General features: G+C 38.0%; 1 protein-coding gene across 1 annotated transcript in view; it reads left to right on the top strand.

Annotated features, from left to right (window-relative positions):
* The window catches only part of CTNNA1 (catenin alpha 1), a 190,317-nt gene that overhangs the window by 24,646 nt on the left and 137,833 nt on the right, over positions 1-27,838 (top strand). Inside the window, exons 2-3 of the mRNA XM_045998668.1 lie at positions 4,383-4,489; positions 5,748-5,943. Coding sequence (XP_045854624.1) covers positions 4,385-4,489; positions 5,748-5,943 — 301 coding nt within the window. The 5' untranslated portion in view covers positions 4,383-4,384. The remainder of the gene's footprint in view (positions 1-4,382; positions 4,490-5,747; positions 5,944-27,838) is intronic.

Below are 27,838 nucleotides of genomic sequence, written 5' to 3'. Positions count from 1 at the left end.
TTTGAAATCTCTTTAGCATCTTCAGTAGTATATTTGCAACATTTTCTCATAAACTTCTGTAACATCTTCCCCATTTTATTAGATGAGAAATTTCAGGTATACAAAGAAGCTAAAAAAATCTGAGAACACCCATCCACATGTCCTACCTATATTTAATAGTTATGAGTATTTTTTCATAATTCCTTGATCTGTATATGTATATATTTTCTTTTTCTGAAACTTTACAGTTTCAGAAAAGTTGCAGAAACTTTACATTTTACCCCTAAATATTTCAGCATGCATCTCCTAGAAATTGTCATTTTTTCCTACATAGTCACAATTTCATTATCACAACTATGAAATTGAGCAGTAATTCTGTAATAACATTCAATATTTAGTAAGTATTGAAGACCAATTTCCTTAGATATATCTTTTTTTTTTTTAAAGATTTTATTTATTTATTTGAGAGAGAGAATGAGAAGGGGGAGAGTCAGAGGGAGAAGGAGACTCCCTGCTGAGCAGGGAGCCTGATGTGGGGACTCTATCCAGGACCCTGAGATCTTGACCTGAGCCAAAGGCAGTTGCTTAACCAACTTAGCCACGCAGGCACACCTCCTTACAAATGTCTTAATAGCTGCTTGTCTCAAGCTGTTGTCTAAATATGGTACATGTATTGCATTAGATTTCTTATGTCTCTTGAGTGTTTTAGTCTAGAATAGTCTTCCTACACTCTCCCCCCAAACACTGACTTTCTGAAGAATTGAGGCCCTGTTATCTTGTAAGTTACCCTCCGTTCTGGATTTGTTTTCCCATGATGTTGCTTACCATGCTTCTGTATCCCCTATAAGGTTGACATTGAATCTAGGCCAGTTTTTTTATTATTTTTTTAAAAATTTTAAAAGATTTTATTTATTTGACAGAGAGAGAGAGAGTACAAGCAGGGGGAGTGGCAGGGAGAGGGAGAAGGAGGCTCCAGCAGAGCAGGAAGCCAAATGATCCCAGATGGGATCATGACCTGAGCTGAAGGCAAGTGCTTAACCAACTGAGCCACTCAGGCATCCCTAGGCCAAGTTTTTAAAGCTGCGATGAATTTGGATTGGAAAAATTTTGTCTTTGTTTTCACTGTTAACAGGAATTTAGCATTTCTATTATAGATAACAAACTACAGTTTTCAGTTGAACCTGTAACTTTGTCACCTGTAGGAATCTGTGTTTTTCATATCTGCAATAATTACAACGTTACCTTGAAAAATGTGCATGTTCATTGTTACTTTGAAGTAGTTGTCGGACTTCTTGCTAAGTCTTATTTGATATTAATAAAGAAGCACATACGTTACTGTATCATCTATTTGTAAAGTATTTTGATAACTAAATATCAGTATATGTGTTTCCTTTGTAATCTTTTGGATTATGTTGTATGCATTTGAAAAACATTATAGGAAAGGGTCTTATCGCTGCCTATTCAGTATAGAAGCTACTAGCTACAAGTGGCTCTTGAACAGGTGAAGTGTGGCATCTTTGACTTTAAATGTGCCCTGAGTGTAAAGCAAATCCCAGATTTGGACACTTAGTACTTACGTGAAATACCTCTGATAATTTAAGAAATGTTTACGTGGCAAAATACTTTTTTGGATATATTGTGTACAGTCATCCATTTCTTTTTAATGTTGCTATTAAAAAAATTACATAGGTGGCTTACACTGTATTTCTGTTGGACAGACATTGGTCTTTAGGCTTTTACTAGACTGCCAAAAAGCTCCATGGCATTGAAAATGGTTTTGAATCCCTACATAGAGGCTTCAGTAGACTCCAGTTACTCTAAACATTTATTTTTGCTGTTGCACAACTACTCATTTTATAGTAACACCGAGGCTCTTGAAAACCTTTTATTCTTTTTTTTTTTTTTTTAAGGTTTATTTATTTGAGAGAGGGTGTGTGTGCAAGTGCGTGAGTGCACACGCACGGGATGGGGGGGGTTGGAGCAGAGGGAGAGGAAGAGAAGCAGACTCATGTTGAGCAGGGAGCCTGCTGCCGGGCTCAATCCCAGGACCCCAGGATCATGACCTGAGCTGAAGGCAGACGCTTAACTGACTGAGCCACCCAGGTATCCCTCTTGAAAACCTTTTAAAGTTTTTTTTTTTTTTTAAAATCACGAGTACTTAATAGGTAATACATTTCTTCATATTCGGAGGCATATAATATCAGGTGTGTCATTAGTCATGTTAAGTTAAGAGGTTTAAGAGGATGACCATTAGATTGCAAATTTGTAAAGGTATATCTTGGCCCCTGTAATTAGCAAGTAACTTGTGAAGTGATATTGGGCACCTTAGAAGTATCCTGTTCTCCAGTAGCCTTTCACTTAATGGTGTTACCATCCATTGATATCGTTGCTTGAATCAGTTACTACACTGGAATTTGCAAAATGGTCATTTTCTAATTCCGTTCTATATCCATGGTAAATGAATTCCCTTTTTATTTTGAGAATCTCTATGGTCATAGGGTATCTTTCTGTGTACTTATCTGTCAGTCAGGCAGTTGTAGTCATGTTTTGATACTCAGTTTATTTTTATTTTTATTTATTTATTTGACAGAGAACACAGGTAGGCAGAGAGGCAGGCAGATGGGAGAGGGAGAAGCAGGCTTGCCACTGAGCGGGGAGCCCGATGTGGGACTCAATCCCAGGACCTTGGGATCATGACCTGAGCGGAAGGCAGAGGCTTTAACCCACTGAGCCACCCAGGCGCCCCAGCCCAGGTTCTCTTTAATGGGAATTGGCATTTAATAGAAATAAAGACCTGGACAGTGAGAGCACTGTTGTGTTGTTGTTGTTGTTTAAGATTTTATTTATTTGACAGACAGAAACCACAAGTAGGCCAAGTAGGCAGAGAGGCAGGCAGAGAGAGGGAGAGGGAAGCAGGCTACCTGCTGAGCGAGAGCGGCTGGCATGGGGCTTCATCCCAGGACCCTGAGACCATGACCTGAGACGAAGGCAGAGGCTTAAATCACTGAGCCACCCAGGTGCTCCAAGAACACTTGTTTTTTTTTAAATTTTCCTAAATTTTGTAAACATTGTTTTTTAGGTGTGGCACAGTATTTTGTGGTTGGTTATGTGATTTATTTATTCAGTGATATCTGATTTTTTTTTTCTGTTGTGAACATCATTGTATCCAAGTTTTTACATGCACCTTGATTTTTCCTTTAGAATAAATTTCCAAAAGTAGAATCTCTGGGTCATAACATATTCTTTTAAGGTTTTAAATACAAAGCTGGTTGTCTAGAAAGTTTACAGTTAGTGTTTACTTCAGTTACGTACCTCCTGTCTTTTTTTTTTTTTTTTTTTCCCCTTTTATCTTAGGCACTGCTTTTAGAAGCAGATGCTGTTTGGTGTTTTTGTTGAAGTCTTTTCCCCTAGTCTTAAAGCCTCTGTATAATGGAAGTTTACCTTGACACTGATATATTGCTACTTGAAATTTCTTCTGACTGTGAGTGATAATAGTTGTAAGTGCAGAGGGCAGCAGACTTAAGCATTATGTTTTTTTTTTTTTTTTTTAAAGATTTTATTTATTTATTTGACGGAGAGAAATCACAAGAGAGGCAGGCAGAGAGAGAGGAAGGGAAGCAGGCTCTCTGCTGAGCAGAGAGCCAGATGCGGGACTCGATCCCAGGACCCTGAGATCATGACCCGAGCTGAAGGCAGCGGCTTAACCCACTGAGCCACCCAGGCGCCCCAGCATTATGTTTTAATAGAGTAAGACAAGGTATTCTCTAAGAAGTCATCAAAAAATGAAGGAGTGGGGCGCCTGGGTGGCTCAGTGGTTTAAGCCGCTGCCTTCGGCTTAGGTCATGATCTCGGGGTCCTGGGATCGAGTCCCGCATCGGGCTCTCTGCTCGGCAGGGAGCCTGCTTCCCTCTCACTCTCTCTGTCTGCCTCTCTGCCTACTTGTGATCTCTCTCTGTCAAATAAATAAATAAAATCTTAAAAAAAAAAAGGTTAAAAAAAATGAAGGAGTTATGCCTTTTAGGTAATACTGTACTATAAATATTATTGAGTAAGAAAAATCAGAATCAGGCCTTCATTCACATTAACTTTTCATCCTGCTTCTAAAATGGTATGGAAAATCAAAGTAGAAATGTCTTGGTGCCAGAGAAGCCCAAAGGGAAAGAGCTCTGTGTGTTTGGGAGTTCCTCCTGTAGTACCTCTACTGTTTACAAGCTCGACATTTGAAAGTGTAAGAGGTTAAGAGTTACCAGGCCCTCTTGTGCAGGCTCTTAAGAATTTTTTTTCCCATCTGGAATTAAGTTTTGCTTATATAAAAAGTTCTTTTTTAGAAGTAGAAGATTTGTTACTTATTTCATGTTTGTGTTTGATGTTTGCCTCACGTTGACCTTTTGTTTCTTTTTCAGAAATGACTTCTGTCCACGCAGGCAACATAAACTTTAAATGGGACCCCAAAAGTCTAGAGATCAGGACTCTGGCAGTTGAAAGACTGCTAGAGCCTCTTGTTACACAGGTAAGAATCTGCAAATACGTAGCTGTCATATGGTTCCGTAGTAGTACGCTTGATAAACAGAGCAAGTTTAGCTCAAAGCTTTAATTTGAGTAGTTGAATTTAGGTTGATAGTATTTAGAGGATGTGGCACCACTAATTATTTAACTATTGATACATGCATTCATTTAACCCTATGGGAACATAGTTACTGCCATTGTCTTGAGTCTTATTGGCAATAATAGGGGATAAGTGGTATGTAGTGCAGCTTACAAAGTATTTGTATTTTGTAGATGGTTTCTTGGCATCACTTTTTCTTGGAAGGTACGGGTTATAGTCAAGAAAAATGGGCTATGAAGCTTTGACTGTTGTCTCTTTACCATGCTTAACAGACTTCTTTGTCCAGGATCAGTTAGCAGGTAATTTGAGGCTATAGGTTTGCTATGTTCTGTTGCAGATACCACAGTGTGATGCCATCTCATTAATTGTTAGCAACGAGTATCACAAATACATATATGCAAATGTGTACATGCATACAAATATATATTTTAATATAATGTAGAAGGGTGTGATAAGTAAGACTCATGAACATTTACTTTCTTGAAGCCCATCCAGTATAGTTCTAGGCAGGTGTTTTGTGTGGCAGGCTATGCTAATAAAAAAATCCATAGTCCTTGTCTACCTACACATCACCTGGTATTTTATTTAAATATGTATGTATATATATGTAAATGGTGGTTGATGTTCTGGGACTTAAAGCACCATCAGAGTAGTCTCCTTTGGGCAGCCCTTCATTTTTTTGTTAAGGACCTTACTAATTCATTGCTGAGATTTGTTTAATAAACTGTGAAACAAAATCAGAAGCAAGTTACTTTAAAATATTTTACACAGGTTGAAAACAGTGGAAAACTTGACCTCCACATAAAGCTAACAAATTCATTGTCAGTCTGTTTCTGGGACTTGTTCATGACATGTACAGATGTGTAACATGATTCTAATCCGTTTTTGATTTATAAAATGGAACTAAAATCTAGTTAACACATATTTGAAAAAATTAAAATATTTTTTGTCTTGCACATTGAGATAGCAAAATTATTTTGGGACCTAAATTGAGTATTGTTGCTATAAAATGTGTGTTATTTGTTAATGCTTGTGGAATTTATAAATGTGCTATTTCATTTAATTATGAATAATTTACTATTCCTATCTTTAAAGATGGTCATCTTTCTGTTGTTTTCATTTTAATTGACTGTAGTTTAATTTGTAAAAATGAAACTTTTAGGTCACAACTCTGGTAAACACCAATAGTAAGGGGCCCTCAAATAAGAAGAGAGGCCGTTCTAAGAAGGCCCATGTTTTGGCTGCTTCTGTTGAACAAGCAACTGAGAATTTTTTGGAGAAGGGGGATAAAATTGCAAAGGAGAGTCAGTTTCTCAAAGAAGAGCTTGTGGCTGCAGTAGAAGATGTTCGAAAACAAGGTAGGTCAATGCTGCTTCTTATACAGAGAGAGGGAGGCTTTTCTAGAAAATTAATCCTTGCAGGTAACTTTTTATGGCCAATATTCTCATGCTTGCCAGTTGCTCAATAACTTAAAATACTCATTTATTAGAGATGGATAAAGTTTTAATCAGGCTTCACTTTTTAATCAGGAGAGGCACTAACAAAGAAAGACTGTATTTGGAGAATCTGAATCCACTTTTCTTGGATACCCTAAATAAGAGTTGAGTCTTAGGGGCTCCTGGGTGGCTCAGTCATTAAGTGTCTGCCTTCTGCTCAGATCACGATCTTGGGGTCCTGCGATTGAGCCCTGCATCAGGAAGCCTGCTTCTCCCTCTCTCCACCCCCTTGTGTTCCCTCTCTCGCTGTCTCATGTCAAATGAATAAATAAAATCTTAAAAAAAAAAAAAAAAGTTGAGTCTTAAAAATGTTCCAACAACAGTTGAATAGGAAGTAAATGGGGCAGAAGTTTACCTTTCATCCTTTGTAATACCTCTTTGTAGTTCATGCTGAAGATACAGGGGTGATAAAATGGAAAAATGTCCAGCCATTCTGTCGGGCTGGTATGGTAAATTAGCCATGCGTACTTGAAATGGTTTGAGTTTGAAATAAAAACAAATCTGGGCTTAAAGGAATCCTGTTTTTGGGAAACTCAGAATTAATAAAGGGTGGAATTGTAACCCACAGCTTGGTATAGTGCCTATTAGAAAAACTTGTTATTTTGATGCTACAAGTGTGATAAGACTACATATGAAACATTAAATTCTTGAAACTTAACAGTTTTGTGTTAAACTTCTGGTTCAGCAAGAGGACTTAAATAAAGACAGCTTTTTGTGAAGCTGTTGAGTATCAACTAAGGTGAACTGAGCTCCTGTTTTGTACAGTTGCTTTACTGACTTTTGGGAGAATCTCACTGGATCTCTGATGGCTGATAGTAGTGTGTGTAGTCCATTGGAGTCTTTTTTTTTTTTTTTTTAAGATTTTATTTATTTATTTGACAGAGACAGAGATCACAAGCAGACAGAGAGGCAGGCAGAGAGAGAGCGGGAAGTAAGATTCCCTGCTGAGCAGAGAGCCCAGTGCAGGACTTGATCCCGGGACCCCGAGATCATAACCTGAGCCGAAGGCAGCGGCTTAACCCACTTGAGCCACCCAGGCACCCAGTCCGTTGGAGTCTTATGTCTCATTCATTCCTGTGACAGTACCCAAGAAAGGGACAGTGCATTAAATGGGACAGTGCTGTCTCTAATTGTTCTGAATTTGTGAACTAAGAACCTTGATTGGTAAATATTTTTCTAAATTTTCAGGCCAAAGATAAATGTTTCTCATATTATAAATGATGACATTTAAGTTCCATATTACTAACTGTAATATGGGTGTATGTAATTGTTATCTAGGGCTGTAATAACATAAATTACTATAAACTTGGTGGCTTAGAACAACAGAAATGTACTCTCTCACAATTCTGGAGGCCAGATAACTGAAATCAGGGTGTTAACAGGGTTAATTCTTTCTTGGGGGCTCAGTGGAAGAATCTGTTGAATGTTCTCTCCTAGCTTTTCGTGTTTGCCAGCAATCATTGCCAGCAATCATTTGCCAGCAATCATTGGTTTGTCGACTTGTTACTCCAGTCTCTTCCTTCATTGTCTTGTCACATGGCATTCTCCCTGTTTCTCTGTGTACAAAGTTTCCTCTTAAAGGATATCAAGCTTTGAATTAGGGTTCTCCCTAAATCTGGTATGACCTCATCTTTACTTGATTATGTCTGCAAAGACCCTATTTACAAATAAGGCCACATTCATATGTTCTGGGGGGGGTATGAGTTTTGGGGGGGACATTATTCAGCCCATCAGACTGGGCTTTGAATGAACTTATAAAGCAGTTAAGTTGTCTAGTTCAGGACAATTTTTGAGCTTTTTTTTTTTTAATTTTATTTATATGTTTGACAGAGAGAGAGAGAGATCACAATTAGGGAGACAGGCAGACAGAGAGAGAGAGAGAGTCTGCTTCCCTTCCTCTCTCTCTGCCTGCCTGTCTCCCTAATTGTGATCTCTGAAGCAGGCTCTCTGCTCAGCAGAGACCCTGGGATCATGACCTGAGCCGAAGGCAGAGGCTTTAACCCACTGAGCCACCCAGGCGCCCCAATTTTTGAGCTTCTTGTTAAGGAAATCAGAATGGCTCTTACTTCATTTTCCTTTGAGGAATTCTGCTGCCAGGTCTTTTTGCCTCAAAATAATAGAATGTGATGAATTTCACCAAATGTTCCTTAAGTCTAGTAACTAAGACATTTATTTTGAAAATGTTTAATTGTTATAGGTAACTTTTAGTTTCACTCTGTATAATGTTCCTTGTTTCAGAAGTTTCTGTGATGTAATTTTGTAGCAATCATGGTATAATACACCCACCTCCCTCACCCCAACCCCCACAGTTTTGAATGCATATCTGAATTTCTGTTTTCTTTTTTTTATTTATATCCGAGAAAATCTTTTATGTGGCTCTGAATCATAAGTACTTGTCTGTCCTAGTCCAACTTTGCAATTATTTATGATCATGATCTATTCACCATAATTTGCCTTCTCTCCTTGCTTTTTCTCCTTGGGGAAAAAAAGCTAAAACAAAAATATAACTGCCTCCCATCATCATTACTGCATCAGATATGAAAAGCCGAAGTGCCTTACTTTTTCCTGTTGGCTTACTTTTTTTTTTTTTTTTGAGAATCTTAAGCAGTGATGAAACCTCTCTCCGCTCATAAATAGAACAAAGTACATGTTATGAAAATGGTTAAGTGCCTATTCTTTAATCAGCCAGGCCTTGTTGGTTATGTTATTGAAGCTGTTTACTCATCATTTGAAACCCTGTAGTGGCATTATATGTTTGCAGATTCTTTGACACCTCTCCCTTAAAAAAATGGAGCTTGACTTTGATCCTCTTGAATGTATATTGGACTTAAAGACTCTCACTTCTATAAAGAATAAAATATGGTAGAAGTGATATTATCTACTTTCAAAGGGAAGCAAAGTCATAAAAAGAGTATAGTATCTGCCTCGCTCTTTCTCATGGATTATTCACTTCGGGGGAAGCTGTCAGTACCAGTTTGCCAAGCTTCTGAGTAAGCCACCTTAGAAGCAGATCCTCCAGCTCCCGTGGGGTTTTAAAAGATGGCAGTCCTAACCAACTCCAAAGTCTTGACCCACCGAAGATTCAGGAGATACTAAATACTTATTTTAAGCTACTACCTTTTGGGGGAATTTGTTAGGCAGCAAAAGATACAGACACCTTTCCCAGCCCTGGTTTCAGTGGTCCTGAGCACTTAAATGAAACTCCGACCCAGATGCTCTGAATTTTACTGGTAGATAAAACACAGACTAATTACGATTTACCTAAAGCTGTACGGCGGATTGACTAATAAAATAGAGTTAGAATTCTTTGCGTTTTGAGTTTGTTGTTTACCCACTGGGATGCTTCATTGGTAAAGGATGTATAATATTTCTTTGTTCTGAATCAACTTGAAGTACTTCTATTTAGTACACATTTGCATTTTTTTTTTTTGTTCTTGAAAGGGTCAAGTAGTAAATATTTTACACTTGATCTTAGCTGAAAGGCTGAGAAGCGATTCAAATAGTAAATATTTTAGACTTTACTGGTTATAGGGTCTCTTAATATTATTCAGGTCTACAGTTGTGTTGGGAAAGCGGCTATAGGTAATATATAAACAAATGGGCATGGCTGTGTTCCAGTAGAACTTATTTATAAAACAGATGGTGGGCCAGATTTGACCCATAGGCTCTGGTTAGCTGACCTCAGATTAGAATTTTCACACAGTTAAAGATAGGAGCTTACTGTTTTCAATAAACAGTTTCTGTATTTATTTATAATGCTTTGAGCTGAAAGTTAAGCTTTTTATATTTTTCAGTTTGTACAAGTGCTGTGCCTTCTGTGCAGTCATCAATAAACAGACTTTATAGTTTTTCAGCATAACTTAATTTTCTTTTTGTATTTGCCCCGATACATGAATAATAAGCACAAATATTTGTGAGTACATTAAAACATTACCATACTAACACTGTCAGTAGTTAAAACATTAATATGCTTATACCGGGCCACTTTACCTCAAGGCCAGTGCAGTGGACATGTGAGCCTCCTGTGGTAGATGGGAGTTAGTTACCAATTGCATGCCATCCAAATTCTTGTGATCTAGGAGTTTTGTTTTACTGCCAGTCACTTCTAACTAGTTGTTGAGTAACTAACTACCTTATGTGGGCTGAGGTATGTGTATGCCTCTTAGATGTGCTCTTTTTTGGGGGGGTCCTTTCCACCCCTACCCCCCTACCCCGATTAGGTTATTCTTATACTTTTTCTTCCTAGAATTAGATAATTGGTTGTCTTCCCCTCTCCAGGCTACAGTAGGACAGGTTCTGTGTTGGTCTGGTGACCATCTCTCCAGCTCCTGTCTTGGTGCCTGATTTGTGATAGGCACTTAATTGTGTAAAGAGGATAATTGACCGTGTTCTCTAAGAAGTATGTGAGAAAAGGGTCTTGTCTGAAAAATTACAAGTTTTCGTTCCCAGTGCCAAATGTAAATACAGGGGTAGAGTTGGAGAGTCTTACCTTAAAAAAAAATTAAGATACGATTCATATAACAAAATTCACCCCTTTAAAGTATATATGTCAGTGGTTTTAGTATATATTCATGGAGTGGTATAGCTGTCACCATTATCATTCCAGAACATTGTCATCTCCGCAAAAAGAAATCTTGTATTACCAGTCACTCCTTATACACACATTATATATATGTGTTTATATGTATGTGTATATATATATATATATGTGTATTTTCACATTACTTAAAAAAGAGTATCAGTGTATTTTATGAATCTTTGAATAGCACTCTGATGAGAAAAAGGTGGCTCTTAGCTGGGTAGGAGATATCCAAGGGACAGAGATGGAAAAGTGTAAATGAAACTTGTTAGAAAGAGGGCAGTCATTAAAAAAGGAGGACCAGTGATGGTAGGTTGGAAGTAGAGTAGATGAGGAATAGTTTTTACTAGAACAGAGTTTTTAAAAATCCTTTAGTTATATTTCAGTGTTGGCTCTCAAAGACCAAGATCAGAGACTTGCTTTTGTATCATGAACATTTCTGGGTGGTTGAAGGGGAAGGCCCAAAGAAGCTGAGGTACACCTTTGTGTACTCCTGCACTGCTTCTAATGATAATGTGCTCAGCAAAGGGCCCAGATAGGTAGATGGTTGGTTTACTGGACTTTATAGTGTGTTTCCTGGGAAAAATCTTATGTCAGAGAAACCACAGTGGGGAGAGGGCTGTTTGACTCTGTGGTCTCTGATAAAGAGAGACTGCTAGCAGATAGGAGGCTTTTTTCCTTGTTTGTCCCAGAGCTTATAATCAGGACACTTGGACATGAAAAGTAGATGAATAGCACAAATGGGAGAGTAAGCATGGGATTGGAAAAATTTCCTGAAGGTGCACTGGATCATGAAAGATTAAAAGAGAGAGAGGAAAAAATCATCCAGTGAAGAAAATCATCTAGTCAGAAAAATAGACTATACATGATGTGCATGGGGGAATAGTTAGGACCTAGCTTGGAGAGGAATGCTGGGAGGAAAGGTTAGAAGGAAAGAGATTGGAGCTGGATTTTAGAGGACAGTTTGGAATGCCGGTGGTGGAGGGAGAATTCTCAGGGAAATGATAGGGAATCAGAACTCCAGGGCTGGAATAGATCTTGAATTTCAGGTTCCCCTATACTTGAATTTATCTAATGATACAGGATTTGCTAACCTCTGGAAGCAGTTTTTCCCAGCATTGCTTTATGTTTATTTTTAAAGCTCTTTTTCTTCTTAAACTAAAATATGTCTCATTAACTTTCTTCCTGTTTTAAGAAGTTCTGCCATCTGGGTGACATGAAATAGGAAGAGTGGTGTTTTGGGGATATGAGTCTCTCAGCTGTGTGCAGGAAGAGTTAAATGTGTTAGAGAACCTGGAGGCAGGATTAAGAGTCAGGAGACTATCACAGTGGTGAGGGGTGAGATAGAGCTGTTGAGGAAGGGATTGCTATAATAATGGGCAAGGGAGAATGGGCCAGTTGTTGCACGCAGGTCAAGCCTGAGCAGATGGCTCATGTTTTTTATAGATAAAAATGATGGGCCTAATGTATGAAAAATTGTAATAATTTATTTTCCTATAGGTTGAGTCATTTGGGGTATGTTTTCAGGCAGTGTGTGCTCCTAACAACTCCATGGGACTTACCTAGTATTAGTATATTCTCCTCAGCTGAGATCCACTAAGATGCTGCTGTACCAGTTTTTAGTCAAGTCAGAAGAATTCTCTTACACTGTTTGCTTTAGTGTTTGTTTACACTAACAAAAAGTCACTTAACAGGTGAATTTTCCTTTTCTTTTTTTTTTTTTTGAATTTTATTTTTCTTAATTTTGAATCACAGTAATTTTATTTTATTTTATTTTTTATTTATTTTTTAAATATTTTATTTATTTGATAGAGATATAACAAGTAGGCAGAGAGGCAGGCAGAGAGAGCGCGAAGAAGCAGGCTCCCTGCTGAGCAGAGAGCCCAATGCGGGGCTTGATCCCAGGACCCTGAGATCATGACCTGAGTCGAAGGCAGAGGCTTTAACCTACTGAGCCACCCAGGCGCCCCTATTTTATTTTATTGTTTAAAGATTTTATTTATTTGACAGAATCACAAGTAGGGAGAAGCAGGCAGAGAGAGAAGGGGAGGCAGGCTCTCCACCGAGCAGAGAGCCCGATGCGGGCCTCGATCCCAGGATCCTGGGATCATGACCTGAGCTGAAGGCAGAGGCTTTAACCCACTGAGCCACCCAAGTGCCCTAAATCACAGGAATTTTAAAAGATAGCACAGAGTGGTTCAGTGTATACATTATTGAGTTTCCCACAATGGTTATATATATATATATATTTTTTTTTTTTTTTTAAAGATTTTATTTATTTATTTGACAGACGGAGATCACAAGTAGGCAGAGAGGCAGGCAGAGAGAGAGAGGGAAGCAGGCTCGCTGCTGAGCAGAGAGCCTGATGCGGGACTCGATCCCAGGACCCTGAGATCATGACCTGAGCCGAAGGCAGTGGCCTAACCCACTGAGCCACCCAGGCGCCCAATGGTTATATATTTTTTAAGATTTTTTTGTTTATTTATTTGACGGGGGGGAATGGCAGAGGGAAAGGGAGAAGCAGGCTTCCTGAGCACAATGTGGGGCTTCATCCCAGGCCCTTGGGATTATGACCTGAGCCTGACAGTTGCTCAACTGGCTGAGCCACCCAGGCACCACCCAATCGTTTTATCTTAAGGAAGTATGGTACAGTATCAACACCAGGAAACTGGCATTGGCACATTATCTGTGTATAACTCTCTGGTTTTATCACTTGTGTACATCTGTGCAGCCACCACTATAGTCACGATACAGAACTATTCTATCACCGTCACCATAATAAAGGTCTCCCTCATGCTTATCCCCATATAGTCGTACCCATTTAGCTTATAGTCCCCAACATTCTTGGCAACTCCTCTGTCTCCATGTCTAATTCTGTAATTTCAAGAAAATTGTATAAATGGAATCAGTATATGACCTTTTGAGATTGTCCTTTTTTTGTCAATGTGATGCCCTTGAGAGCCGTTATAGTTTAGTTTGTGACTTTTTGTTGGTTTTTTTTGTTTTTAGATAGTATTTTGTTGTTAGATTGTATTCTGTGAATACTCTGTTGTGTGGATATATCATGTTTTTTCATCATGTTAACAGGTGTTTTACATAGTAAGTCTTTAATTTGAGGAAGTCCAATTTATTGACCCCCTTCATGAATTTTGCTTTTGCTATCTAAGAATTCTCCAGGGTTTAGCTCATCAGGATTTTCTCCTGTTTTCTTTTAAAAGTTTTTTAGTTTTATGTTTTATATTTAAATCTATGACTCATTTTGGATTAATTTCTATGTAACATGTGAAGTTTGAACCCCATGGACACCTAGTTGCCCCAGTACCATTTGTTGGAAAGACTCTATTTCCTCCATTGAATTACTTTTGCACCCTTACTAAAAATTAGTCACTTGTGCTTGTGTGGGAGCACACAAGCTGGGTTTCTTTATTTCTGGGTTCTTTATTTTGTTCCATTGATCGCTGTGTTGTCTTTCCTTTGCCAGTACTTGCGTGGTCTTTTATTGCTGTAGCTGTGGGAGTGTCAGACTTGGATAAAATGATTGTTCCCACTTAATATTTTTCTGAATTGTTATTCTGTCTCTTTTGTTTTTCCATATAAGTTTTAGATAATTTAGATAAATTTTAGATAAGCTTATCTGTATCTACAAAAAATCTGCAATTTTGATGGAATTATACTAAACTTGTAATTAATTTAGGGAGAATTTATATTTTTAGTATGTGAATCATCCAATTCATGACAAAAATGTTTCCTTCTATTTAGATCTTTTTTTTTAATTTCTTTCATCAGTGTTTACATATAAGTCCTCTACTTGTTTTAGATTTACACTATTTCATTTTTTGAATGATTATAAATAGTATTTTATATTTATGTAGCCTTGTATTTTCTTTCAAGTCCTTGGCTAAATGCATATGCATTTTACCCTAGTTTTAATTCTAGCTTTGATAGCATTTTATTGTCTTGTAAAAAGTTTTACACTAATTATAGGCATTTTTAAATTTGGTATGACCTTGGAATTTATAATGTTTAAAACTTTTTTATTACATAATTTCCCTGTTGGACTTAGAAGTTGTTTTTATGTTTTTGATATTAAATAATGCTGAAGTATGTGAACATGTACAGTGTCACACAGCCCCTCCCCCCCCTTGAAAAATTTTATTAGTATACATCTCTAGGGGTAGAAATACAGCGGCACAGTTCTTTTTTTTTTTCTTTTTAACAAATTAAAGTATAATTATATACAACCAAGTACACAAATCAGTATACAGTTCTTTGAAGTTTTACATATATATATACCCATGTAACTACTGTTTCCTCTGGGACATAACACAGGTTGTAGGGCTTTTTAAAATGTATTCTGAAATTGTTCTCCAGTAGGGTTATATCTTAGCTTGCTAGTGTTTATATAACCTCACTAATTACAAGTGACAGAAATACATTCAATTCAGAGTTGTTAAAGTAAAAAGGGAGTTTATGGGCCTTCATAATTGGGAATTCCAGGAGTAGATTTTGAGTTCAGGGATAGTTAGCTGTGAGTGACTCAAAGGATATAAGGCTTTCTTCATCACTTGACTCCACTTATTTCACCTTCTCTCCCTCCTTCCATTCCTTCTTCTGTCCATCCATCCCTTCCTCCTTCTCTCCCTTCCTTCTTTGCTTCCTTCCTTCCTTGAGTGTAGTTGACACACAATGTTGCATTAGTTTCAGATACACAACATAGTGATAGGACAAGTTTATACATTATGCTGTATTCATCACAGGTATAGCTACTACCTATCACCATGCATTGCTGTTAAAAAATTATTAACTGTAAGCCTTATGCTGTGCCTTTTATTCCTGTGGCTTTTTAAATTTCATAACTGGTAGCCTGTATCTCCCCCTCCCCCTCCCATATTTTGCCTGTCATCCCCATCCCTTCACCTCTGGCATCCATCAGTTCTCTATAGGTCTGATTCTGTTTTTTTGTTTATTCTTTTTAAATCTTTTTCTTTTTCTTTTTTTAGATTCTACATAAGAGTGAAATCATAAGGTATTTGTCTTTCTCAGTCTGATTTATTTCACTTACCTTAATACCCTCTGGGTCCATCCATGTTGTTGCAGATGGCATGATCTCATCCCTTTTTTATGGCTACATAATATTCCACTGAGTGTACCTCTGTTTGCATATGTACATGTTGGACAAGATGTCCACCTATAGTTTGAGGTGTTACCCTAGCAGAAAAAGAACTCTTCTTCCTCTGCCTCTACATTTTAGTCATGGAGGGGACTGGTTAGCTTTGCTTGGGTCATGCTCAGCACTGAACCAGTTTCTTTTTTTCTTTTTCTTTTTCTTTTTTTTTTTTTTTTAAGATTTTATTTAGTCTACGGCCATACCACCCTGAACTCGCCCGATCTCGTCAGATCTCGGAAGCTAAGCAGGGTCGGGCCTGGTTAGTACTTGGATGGGAAGATTTTATTTATTTATTTGACAGAGAGATAGAGAGCACAAGTAAGCGGAGTGGCAGGCAGAGGGAGAGAGAAAAGCAGGCTCTCTGCTGAGCAGGGAGCCTGATGCAGAGCTCTATCCCAGGACCCTGGAATCATGACCTGAGCTGGTGGCAGCTGCTAAACCAATTGAACCACCCAGGTGCCCCAGCTGAACCAGTTTCTAGCCAGCCTGGCTCACCCTAGGAAATGAGGAGTGGGGGAGAGTTCTCTGAAGGAATATAGTAAAGTGCTATTGAGTAGAAGCAAATTATTCTTTTTGACAAGTAATGGGATAGTCTGTTAACATTGTTTGCCATCCTTATAGATGTAAAATGCTACTTCCTTTTCAAAAAAATGTGCTTTATTTGGTGAGAATTGATGTTGAGCATTGTTCATGGTGCTTGTGAGACACCCTAGGGCAGTGGTAGGTATCTGTAAACCTTCATCCTACTTTGTTGATTGGTTGAATCCTGGTTATTTTTCTTATCAATTGAATTTTACCACATTCTCAATGATTGAGATGTCTTACTGGGCAGTTGCAGATGGGGGAAGGGCAGTGTTAGAGAGAGTCTTAAAGGAGACTTGGAGCTGACCACAGATCCTGATGACCTGGAGATCAGTGAGATCATGACCTGAGCAGAAACGGAGTCAGGTGCTTAACTGACTGAGCCGTGCAGGCACCGCTTGAGGAAACATTTAATAGTGAAACCAGATAGTCCTTCTCAAATGGCTGGAAGGAGAAAAGGGTAAATTCTTTAACGTTTGGATTGTAGTTTCCCCTTTTTCATGTTTATTTATATTTAGGCAGTATTTGTCTTAAGATTTCTTTGGAGGTTTTCTTTTCAGGTTCTGGCTTTTGGTTTGGTGTTCCATTTCAGGTAAGCTTTGATTATAGTGCAAGTGCATTGTCCTTGAGTGAAAGTAGGACTTCAGCTTATTGAGAGTAGTCAGTGTTGTTCAATGCTAAGTCTCAATTGTTACAAGAACTATCTTTTGGTAGAAAATGTCTTGTTAGTTTTAGAGCAAAAAAGCACTATTTATTGGTCTACTAAAATAGTAGAGTTAAAACTATTGAGTTTGCTAGCACCTGTGTGATCTTAGTAGCCGTAGTTTATTTGTAAGCGTACTCTTCAACGGTCTTGTTGCACAGATATCTTCTCTCCTTTTTTAAATGTTGAAAGCGCAGAATTACCCAGTCAGATAAAACTGATGGTCTCTTAGGGCGTTGTCATAAAGAAGGGATAGGCAATGAGGATTTTCAATTGGTAATAGTTAAGAGACATTCTCTTATTTAATTTTTTATTTTATTTTCATTTTTTTAAGAGACATTCTTTTATTTATCTCAGTAATTGTATAGTAAAATTGAGGACATAGGTACTATTTTCACTGATACAGCTCGAATCATATATAGGGAGAAAAAGAAATATACACATATATGGAGAGGTATTCGTGTACATGTATATGTGTACATGTGTATATATGTGTGTGTCTATATATTTTTTTATATATGTGTGTACACACATATATTTAACATTGTAGAACATGGCAAGGCAATTTTAAGGAAAATAGTGATGTATTTTATCCTTGACAAAAGAATATTGAGCACAAGCTGTCAGTTTCTTGAGGCATAATTTTCTCCCTGGCAACTGCTTAGAGTCAGATTGAAGGAGGTGAAAATTGGTCTCCTGTCCAGTGCAGATGTTGACAGCCTCAGACTGACGTACCCACATCTAATATAGGCAGGCTGGAAGATAGATGTTAAAAGGCAGATGTGAGTGATCAGGACAAAGCAACTCTCACTGGCTTTTTGGGTAGGGTTTGAGAGGTAGACAGGAGACAGTGGAAACTGGGTTTGGGAAGTTCATGATGTGAAGGCTTGAAACAGCTTTGCATGGGTATGTGAGAGATTGCATTTTAATTTGGTCTTGTTAGTGTGATTTTAATCAGGTTGGAATCATGAGCTTGATCTATATATGGTCTTTTTGATTTTTCACAGGAGAAAATTGACAAACAAGTATTCCTACCCTGGAATGTTGAGTATGAGTTTCAAAAAGTGTTAATAATGGTGCTCTGGAAGAGAAATATTTAACATTTTGAAAAAGATAAAAGTTAAGTTAATTAGATTTTTGGATTAGTGTGATCATTTTCTTCATTAAAGCTACCAAGAAATCAGCTGATTTCTCTCATACTCTTTCTTTGAGTTCTGGCTTCTTACTGTTATCCTTTTTCCCTTGCCATCTTGGTGTATTTTTCATCCTGTATCCTTCTCTTATTATTGTGGACATCTCTTTTCATGTGATCCCCTGATGGCGGGGTCTGTTTTGGGAAGTGTTCCCATTCCAGTTCCTTCCCTTCCCTGTTCCTGAGGACTGTGATTAATTTAAAACTTATTATTGACCCCCCATTCCTCCACTCCCACTATTTAATTTATTTTCTCTTGCTCTTCATTTAACTTGAGCAGGAAAGGCCAAATATAAATTCCAAAAAATCATTAACTGGTTGTCATCTGGGTATTTTATATCTTAAAGTTGTCTTTCTGACTTAAACTGTAAGTCTCTAGGGTGGAGGGTATATTTTCTTTGACTTGGGATGTGTCAAGCATGCTGTCTGCTTCTGGATCACTACCCTTATGTGAGCATATGCTGCTTTGCAGAAACTTGGTTTCTGGTATAGCCAGCTTGAAAGTGAGGAAAGGAGAAAGAAGTTATTAAATTCTAATGTTTCCTTTCATTTTGAAATTGTTCCTCCTTTTTTTTTTATTCTCTTTAAACATTTAATGAATAACACTAACCAACACAATAATAGTTTTAAGTTACAGTGGGTAATAGTGTTGCCTTAATATATTTGTACAGTGTATAGCTGAAGGAGTTATCTTAGGTATTACAATTTTGACTTTGGCATGACTTCAACCATGATGTTGCAGTAACGTGGTTTCTACTAGTTAATTTCTTAAGAAAGTGATTCCAAGTTGAAATGCATGTTATGCATTTATTTGAATGTGTAATCAGGAAGTAAGTGCCTCTCTTTGAAGTGTTTCTGAATAGCAGCAGGGCACACTTGAATTAGTAAGGAAAATGAGAACATGAATATGTGTGGTACTCTATTTTAATTTTTTTTAAAAATCCATTTTGTCGCCTGGAAAAAGTAGAAATTTCAGAGCTCCTTTCCTTATCCCCAGAGGATGAGAAAGGGCGAGTAGGTTGAGTTTTTCTAGGCACTCTCTGAGCTGATTCAGAGGGGCTTATAGTAGTTATATAACGTGATATTAAATGTTTATTTCCTGGGTTGATCTTCAAAAAATGAGCAGTTTTATGGATTAAAAATGACCCCCCAGGAAAGTTCTGTTAAAGCATCTGTTAGGAGTTCTTTGAATCATTGTCAGTTTTTCTCTAATGATGGAAGCTTTATTTAGAGGTCTGTGATTTTTGCCAAATACCCTCAGTGTTGAATAGAAAGGTGAAAGAGAATTAAGTGTTCATCCCCATGTCACAGGGCATGTGGATTATGTCTCATACATAATACCATTTGGGTCCTTCCCATAAAGGGTATGTAATGAAATCTGTTAACTCTTTGCAACAGTATTGCCCATCTATCGTCATTTGCAAGTGAGGAAAATACTTTATTACCAGGTCATGGAAAATGAATTTAAAAATTTGGGGGATGGGAGGAATGAGGCAGGTTGAGAAATGGGTGTTAATTCTTGATTATCTTGAAGCTAGCAAATACTTGTATGAAGCCTTGGTCCTGTCAGTTTATTATTTTGTAAACATGAAATTAGCAGAATAACAAAGAAGTAACTAGTGTATCACTTTTTGGTGAGATCCATTAATCAGATATATTTAAGAGAATTTGGTATAAAGTAGGCCTATAATTGGATCTAGAGTATTGAAAAAGTAACTTTCAAGAATTAGGAATCCATGATAGGGAACTTTAAACTATTCAAATTCAGGATTGGGTGTTTTTTACTTTTCTTTGTAAAGATGGCCAAGCTATCAAGTACGGGGTGATTTATAACAGACTTCTTTTGTGATGTTAGTTGCTTGCTCTTTTTTCTTTCCCCCTTTTCCTCTTGGTTACTCCTTGGGTAGAATTAAAAACTTTTTTTTTTTTAAAGCTAATTTTCTTCAGTGAATGTTTTTGATAGTAAGAAAAAAGGAAGAAAATAAAAATCAGTTATAATTTTGCTACCCAGAGATGAAATCAATGGTTAAAATTTTTGTTGTAGACCCTTAATGTTTGTTTTCTGTGAATATCCTTACGTGGGTAGAAATATGTTGTGGTTGAGTCATTTACTTTTTTAGAGTCATTTGTTTTTTTTTGCTTAATGGATCCTGAACATCATTCAGTATCATTAAGTACTCTTGTACAACGTAGTATTTAATGACTGTGTTATCCTCTATAGAGTAATATGATTTAAGGGGGTTATTTTGAATCAGAAACCTAGAGATTTCTCTTTAATATTTTTATGGCCAAGATTTTATTCTCTTTTTAAAAGTTTAAAAGGGATATGGTAAATAGGACGGTTTTTTATTTTTGAAGATTGAAAGTTGCCATTGTTGACAAGTATAGTATGAGATAGTTGATGGAAAAGAAAAAAAATTGAGGTATTTAACATCATTTTGAGGTAGAAATCAAAATGAGTTGTGCAAGGTCATTTGGGAAATCAGTGGAACGGGGAGAATCAGAATTCCGCATATGGCCTTGAAATTGATCCTGAAATAAGGAATTTGAACATGTTTGAGATGGTAAATGGTTTTCAGCTTTTCTGGAAGCTGCTGTCATTTTGACACAGGGCTGTGTTTGTGATCCTCTAAAGCATATTGAGGTGGATATCTTAAAATCTTCCTCTGTATTTGGTGGTTGATACCAGTGTGGTCTCATAAAATACTGTATTTAAGAAATAACCCACTTAAGGTCTATATAATACCATGTTGAACTCCTGCAGCAACTAAACAAAAATAATAATGAGATTGGGGCTGCAAATGGCCCCTTATTTACCACTTGGCTTACCCATACTTTAGATAAGCTTCTTAAGACAGCTGATTTCACAAAGCTCTTATATTTTCCACTGTATGCTAATTTTACTTTTTTCTTTTTGCAGTGGCACTCAGTGGCCATGGGTTAGGTTTTTAAATTACTTTCTTAAAGTTTGTTTATTTTTAAAGTAATCTCTATACCCAACATGGGGCTCAAACTCATGACCCAGAGATCTACAATCATATGGTCTACTGACTGAGCCAGCCAGGAGCCCCTGTGATTTCCATTTTCCTATGCACTATAGATTAATATATCAGCTATTTACGGTAGAAATATTAAAAAAAAATTTCCATTAATAAAGGAACCTGAAGTCAGCAGTTTATGTAATTTATAGGAGGTAAGCCATGCTCCTCTGCTGGGCTGGCAAAGTTCTTGTCTTTTTCTGGACTTCAAGGTAGAAAAGGTTCTGGCCGAGGAGCATATTAGATTTACCCTTAGTGTTATTTTAGGGAAGCTACAACTTTGCTACTTATCTGTTGGGTCTCTTGGGGGACTTTTGAAGGCTGTTGGGATATTTTTATACCTGAATTTCTGAGGACCAGAGACACTTTGCTATAGCACTGTGGCTGGGAGCTGTTCTTGCTGTATGGCGTGAGCTTTATGGGATGTGAAGTTGTAAATGGAATAAATGAGGGAGATAATCAGTTCCTAAAAACTAGAAGGAACCTCAGATTGGCTTAATTCCGTTTTTTTTTTTTTTTTTTTTTTAAACATATGGAAAAACTAAGGCCCAATAAGGGGGACAAAATCACATTTTGTAGCCATTACCACAAAAGGATAAGTTTTTTCTACTGTCCGCACTATGGAGATTGAAGTGAGGGAGCATCCCCCCAATACTGCTTCATATTACAAATCAAAAGTTAATTTTCTTTTATCCTGTAGGAAACTTGCTAGCTGACTTTATTTCTAAAAACGTAAGAGACTGTTGATGCATGAGCAGTGATCATGTTCTGGATAGGTTTAATAATTGGAGAAGGCAGATGGGAAACTGGAAGGGACACAGAAGTATTTGTTGAGCTCTGTATTCGTTACCTGAGTTTTCAGAACACCCCCATGTGCTGAGATAATGGTATTCTCATTTTATAGAAGACTAAACAGGTAGACATGAAGCAACCCAAATTCACACAGGTGCTGAGTAGCAAAGTTGGGATTCAGGTCCAGTTCTAGCACCTTGTTTTATCTATGGTATTCTGGGAGAATTGGGTGTACTCATTAACATCACTTTGTAACCATCTATATTTTAAAGGAGAGCAGCAAAGCAGAGTATCTCATTTCCTAGGCTCCAGAGAAGAAAAACCAGTCCTTCATTCTATTTCTTGTCTTTCTCGAATACCCTGTTACCACACACTGTTTACAAGCATATTCTTTCCCTATAACTTTATACAAAGTTGGATTGCATTCAAGGGAGTTTACTGAAGATATTTGATGCTTCAGAAAGCCCTTGATTTTGTCCTGTTCTTTTTTTTTTTTTTTTTAATATTTTATTTATTTGACAGAGAGAAATCACAACTAGGCAGAGAGGCAGGCAGAGAGGAGGAAGCAGGTTCCCTGCGGAGCAGAGAGCTGGACGTGGGGCTCGATCCCAGGACCCTGGGATCATGACCTGAGCCGAAGGCAGAGGCTTTAACCCACTGAACCACCCACGCGCCCCGATTTTGTCCTGTTCTAAACCAGAATCCCGAATCAAGTCCTGCATGAGGCACTCTCCTCAGCAGGGAGTCTGCTTCTCCCTCTGACCTTTCTCCTCTCATGGTCTCTCTCAAATAAATAAATAAATGAAATCTTTTTTTAAAAAGTATGCTCTGTAAACTAATTGACATTAAAGAATTTTTTTTTCTTTTTGCTCACGTCATGGCTTTATTGACTTGTAATTCATATATCACATTATTCCATTTTCTTAGTACATTCACAGAGTTTTGGACACACAATCTCAGATCATTGTCATGACCCTAAACAGAAACCCAGTACCCATCTGCAGTGTGACTTAATTCCTTTATTTTGGAAAGAAAGCCTCACAAATACCTTCTTTTGATGGGTGCCTGAAACAGTTTTTCAGTCTCTTTTGTGATCTGATTGTAAATATGGGGGGGAGAGTGACTTGCCCAACACTCCAGAGACATTAAAGAGTTTTTTAAAAAAGATTTTATTTATTTGGCAGAGGCATAGCAAGAGAGGGAACACAAGCAGGGGGAGAGGGAGAAGCAGGCTTCCTACAGAGCAGGGCCTGTCGCAGGGCTTGATCCCAGGACACTGGGATGATGACCTGAGGCGAAGGTAGACGCCTAACGACTGAGCCACCCAGGTGTCCCCTTTAAAGAATTTTTTTTTTTTAAGATTTATTTATTTATTTATTTGACAGACAGAGATTACAAGTGGGCAGAGAGGCAGGCAGGGAGAGAGGAGGAAGCAGGCTCCCTGCTGAGCAGAGAGCCGGATGCAGGGCTAGATCCCAGGACCCTGAGATCATGACCTGAGCTGAAGGCAGAAGCTTCAACCCACTGAGCCACCCAGGCGCCCCTAAAGAATTCTTGATTCTTTTTATTTATTTTTTAAAACTTAGTATCTCAAATCATTCTTAGTCTCATATTCCTTTTAGAGAGGATCATTCAGCAGAAGCCAGAGGACCTTGTTTTTAGCTAATGACTTACTAATGTATTTGTTCATAGTTTCATGAGTAGAGAAAATACAAAGGTTTTAGACCACCATACAGTATATTTGACTCTTTTTTTTTTAAATTACTAATACTGTTAGCTGTTGAAATTAAAGATTTGTCATGGATTTGAGCTAAAACAGATGAGTATAGATGTATATGTACTTAATTTGCTTTCTTCCTTCCACTTATTTGTTGTCATTTGGTCTGATTTTAGTTTGGAATGATATGTTAGCTGTAGAAGGCATGAGGCTTTTGAAGAGGAACCTGTATGGGAGTGAGAATTTAGAAGGAGAGGTTTTGGTGAAAGAGGGATTAGAGTTGGTGAAAACTTGGGGGATTAATACAATGACGTTAAGTGATTAAAATTAAGTTTAAAATTATCTACAACATTTATCCATTTGATTATAAGCTAATTATTAAAGAATTTTTTTTTAAATTTTTTTTTTAAGAGTTCTTATTTATTTATTAGACAGAGAGAGATCACAAGTAGGCAGAGAGGCAGGCAGAGAGAGTGAGAGGGAAGCAGGCTCCCTGCCAAGCAGAGAGCCTGATGCGGGACCCGATCACAGGACCCCGAGATCATGACCTGAGCCGAAGGCAGCGGCTTAACCCACTGAGCCACCCAGGCGCCCTAAAGAATTTTGATTCATTTTAGAAAGACTATAATTTTAAGAATTTAAGTTCACTTATTGGCCTAATCTGGGCCTTTTCTTCCACCTACAGTTTTATTTACCCCAGGTTAACTCTTTTTCATTTCCACTAACAGCTGATTTCGAGTTTATTCCATTCTCCCCCAACCCTCACTTCCTTTTCTACCCCGCTCAATTTTTAGGATAGCCTCAATCACCGCTTCTGAACAAATGAGATTATCCAACAGTGCTGAGCTTCATACTGCCTGGAAGCCAGCCTCTTGCTACCTTTGCTTTTTCACTTCTCATCTGAGGGTCCAAGAACCTTCTTTCCCCCTTTCATGGCTCTGTGTGTTCTGTGATCCACAATCTTCATTCTTCACCTACGTGTCTTCCATGTCTATTGTCTTGCTCTCACCCTTCATCTCTCTGTAATTCCAATAGTGATAATAGTATGGGAGTTCAGGCACTGTTAGAAGCACTTTACTGAACATTTGTCTTTATCTCTACAGCAACCCTAAGTAGATACAGACAATCCTTACTTTTGCATGGTTCCAGTATGTACAGATTTCACTTACACAATTTAGTTAAATAATACCAGTCCTCTGAGATGCTTTGTTGGCTCATTCAGTTGAGCATCCTACGCTTGATACTGGCCAGGCAATGATCTGTGAGGGGGTGGTGAGATTGAGCCCTACGTGGGACTCTGCACTTAGTGTGGAGTCTACTTAGAATTCTCTCTCCCTCTCCATCTGCCCTTACCCTGCTAGTACTCTCTTTCTCTAAAATAAAATCTTAAAACCCCAAAACCAATCCCCCACCAACGTGGTTCCAAATTTAGTTACCATGGTAACTAAACTGAGTGAATGCATGAAAAACGGACTTGGTTGCTAGCTCTTAAGGGAACAAGCTACTACATAAATAATAATGTGCATTATGCTCACTGAGCAGTCATGTCCCTTTTTTCAAGGTCTCTTGGTAATTGGTGACTGTGCAACTGTGTAGTTCATTCTGTCTTTGGTTGTGTTGCCTCCTTATCTCCCAGTGATAAGCCCAACATGAACTCTTTTACAACAGGGATGTTTGAAAGAACAAATTTGCTAACAAATATGAAACGAAGTAAAGTGATGTGGGTGCCTGGGTGGCTCAGTCATTAAGCATCTGCCCTTGGCTCAGGTCATGATCCTAGAGTCCTGGGTTCGAGCTCCACATTGGGCTCCCTGCTCAGTGGGAGGCCTGCTTCTCCCTCTCGAACTCTGCCTGCTTGTGTTCCTGCTGTCTCTCTGTCAGGTAAATAAATTTAAAAAAATCTTAAAAAAAGAAAAGAAATGATAAACTTGGAATTTAAATTTGAATAGAATGTAAATTAAGACAATGTAGCCATCAAAAGAAATGAAATCATGCCATTTGCAACAATGTGGACAGAACTAGGGGGTATTATGCTGAGTGAAATAAGTTAGAGAAAGATAATTATCATATGATCTCCCTGATATGAGGAAGTTGAGTGGCAAAGTGGGGGACTTGGGGGGTAGGGAAGGGAAAAATGAAACAAGATGGGATCGGGAGGGAGACAAACCATAAGAGACTCTTAATCTCACAAAACAAATTCAGGGTTGGGGGCAGGGCAGGGGTGGGGTGGGGTGGGGAGAGGGGGGTAGGGGGAGGGTGGTTGTGTTATGGACAGTGGGGAAGGTATGTGTTCTGGTGAGTGCTGTGAAGTGTGTAAGCCTGGTGATTCACAGACCTGTACCCCTAGGGCTAATAATATATTATATGTTAATAAAACAAAAAATTTTAAAAAAGAATGTAAGTTAAGTTAAAGGAGAAATGATCTCGGGGTCCTGGGATCGAGTCCCGCATCGGGCTCTCTGCTCGGCGGGGAGCCTGCTTCCCTCTCACTCTCTCTGCCTCTCTGCCTGCTTGTATCTCTCTCTGTCAAATAAATAAATAAAATCTTTAAAAAAAAAAAAAAAATAAATAAATAGAAAAATCTAAGTTAAGTAGCTGCCTTTGGTTCAGGTCATGATCTCAAGGTTCTGGGATCCAGCCCTGCATGCTTGCTTCTCCCTCTCCCTCTGCTCCTCCTCCTGCTCATGTTCTCTCTCTTTCTCTGGCTCTCTCTAAAATAAATAAATACAAATCTTAAAAAAAAGAGAGACTTAAAGAAAAGAAAAAAGGCTTTCTCTACCTCTCCTTCTGCCCCTCCCCCTGCTCTCCCTTCCCAAAATAAAAAATCTTTTTTATGAAAAGAAAGAGATTCTAAATGTGCAGTCAGAGGAACTTAGTGAAAGCAGAGTTACTGACAGAGAGAGGCGGAAAGTGGCTGTGGCAAAAAGGATGATGATGTCCAAGAGGAAGTGGTGTCTTCAAAACCTTTACACTAAAGGAACTCTTGAAGATACTTCTTTTTCTTTCTTTCTTTCTTTTTTTTTTTTTTTTTAAGATTTTGTTTGTTTATTTGACAGAGATTGAGATCACAAATAGGCAGAGAGAGAGGAGGAAGGAGGCTCCCTTTTGAGCAGAGAGCCCAGTGCGGGACTTGATCCCAGGACCCCGAGATCATGACCTGAGCCAAAGGCAGAAGCTTAACCCACTGAGCCACCCAGATGCCCTTGAAGATGTTTCTTGGCGTTGAAAGTGCAAATGGTAAAATATTGGAAGGTGATGCAGATTTAGAAAGCAGTAGGACAATTTGCCTAATAGTAGAAGAGATGCAGTGTTTGTATCCCAAGTTAAATGCTGAAGAAGGCAAGTGTTGTTCAGAAATGACTTTGGGGTATACCTGGCCCATTTGGTTAGGCTTCTGCCTTTGGCTCAAGTCATGATCTCAGGGTCCTGGGGTTGGGCCCTGTGTTGGACTCCCTGTTCAGTGTTGAGTCTGCTTCTCCCTCTCTCAAAGTCTTTAAAAAACAAAAAACAAAAAACTACTTTTGAGTAGTTCTCTTACAAATAAAAAACACTAATTCTCGTTGTTAATAATGTTTTGAGTTAAAATATATTAAATAAGTATTAATTGTACTATTTGTTTTCATTTACCTGGGTATTTATAATTAGTAGTAAAGGAGCTTTTAACATTTTGTCAAAAAATAGTTAAAGATTATAGGATAATGATAATTTTCCCATTTAGTAAGATTACTTTGCAGTGTTAAAGCTTGCATGATCATTTTTGTGGATCTCTGCTACTATGCAAAGTGAGGATTACCTGTATTATCTCTGTTTTATAGTTGTCAGAAAGTGAGACCTGTTTAGTGGTGAAGCTACAGTTACTATCTGTGTGACATCTAATTTTATGATCCTGTTCTTTCCCATTATACTGCTGCCCATACAACACACGCATACACACACACACCCACACACCCACACACACACCCCTGGAAAAAAATTTCTTTAATAGGC

This window comes from Meles meles, chromosome 3, assembly GCF_922984935.1.
Source record: "Meles meles chromosome 3, mMelMel3.1 paternal haplotype, whole genome shotgun sequence".
NCBI lineage: Eukaryota > Metazoa > Chordata > Mammalia > Carnivora > Mustelidae > Meles > Meles meles.
The sequence above is the reverse complement of the archived record's forward strand: the minus strand, read 5'-3'. Positions and strand labels throughout refer to the sequence as shown.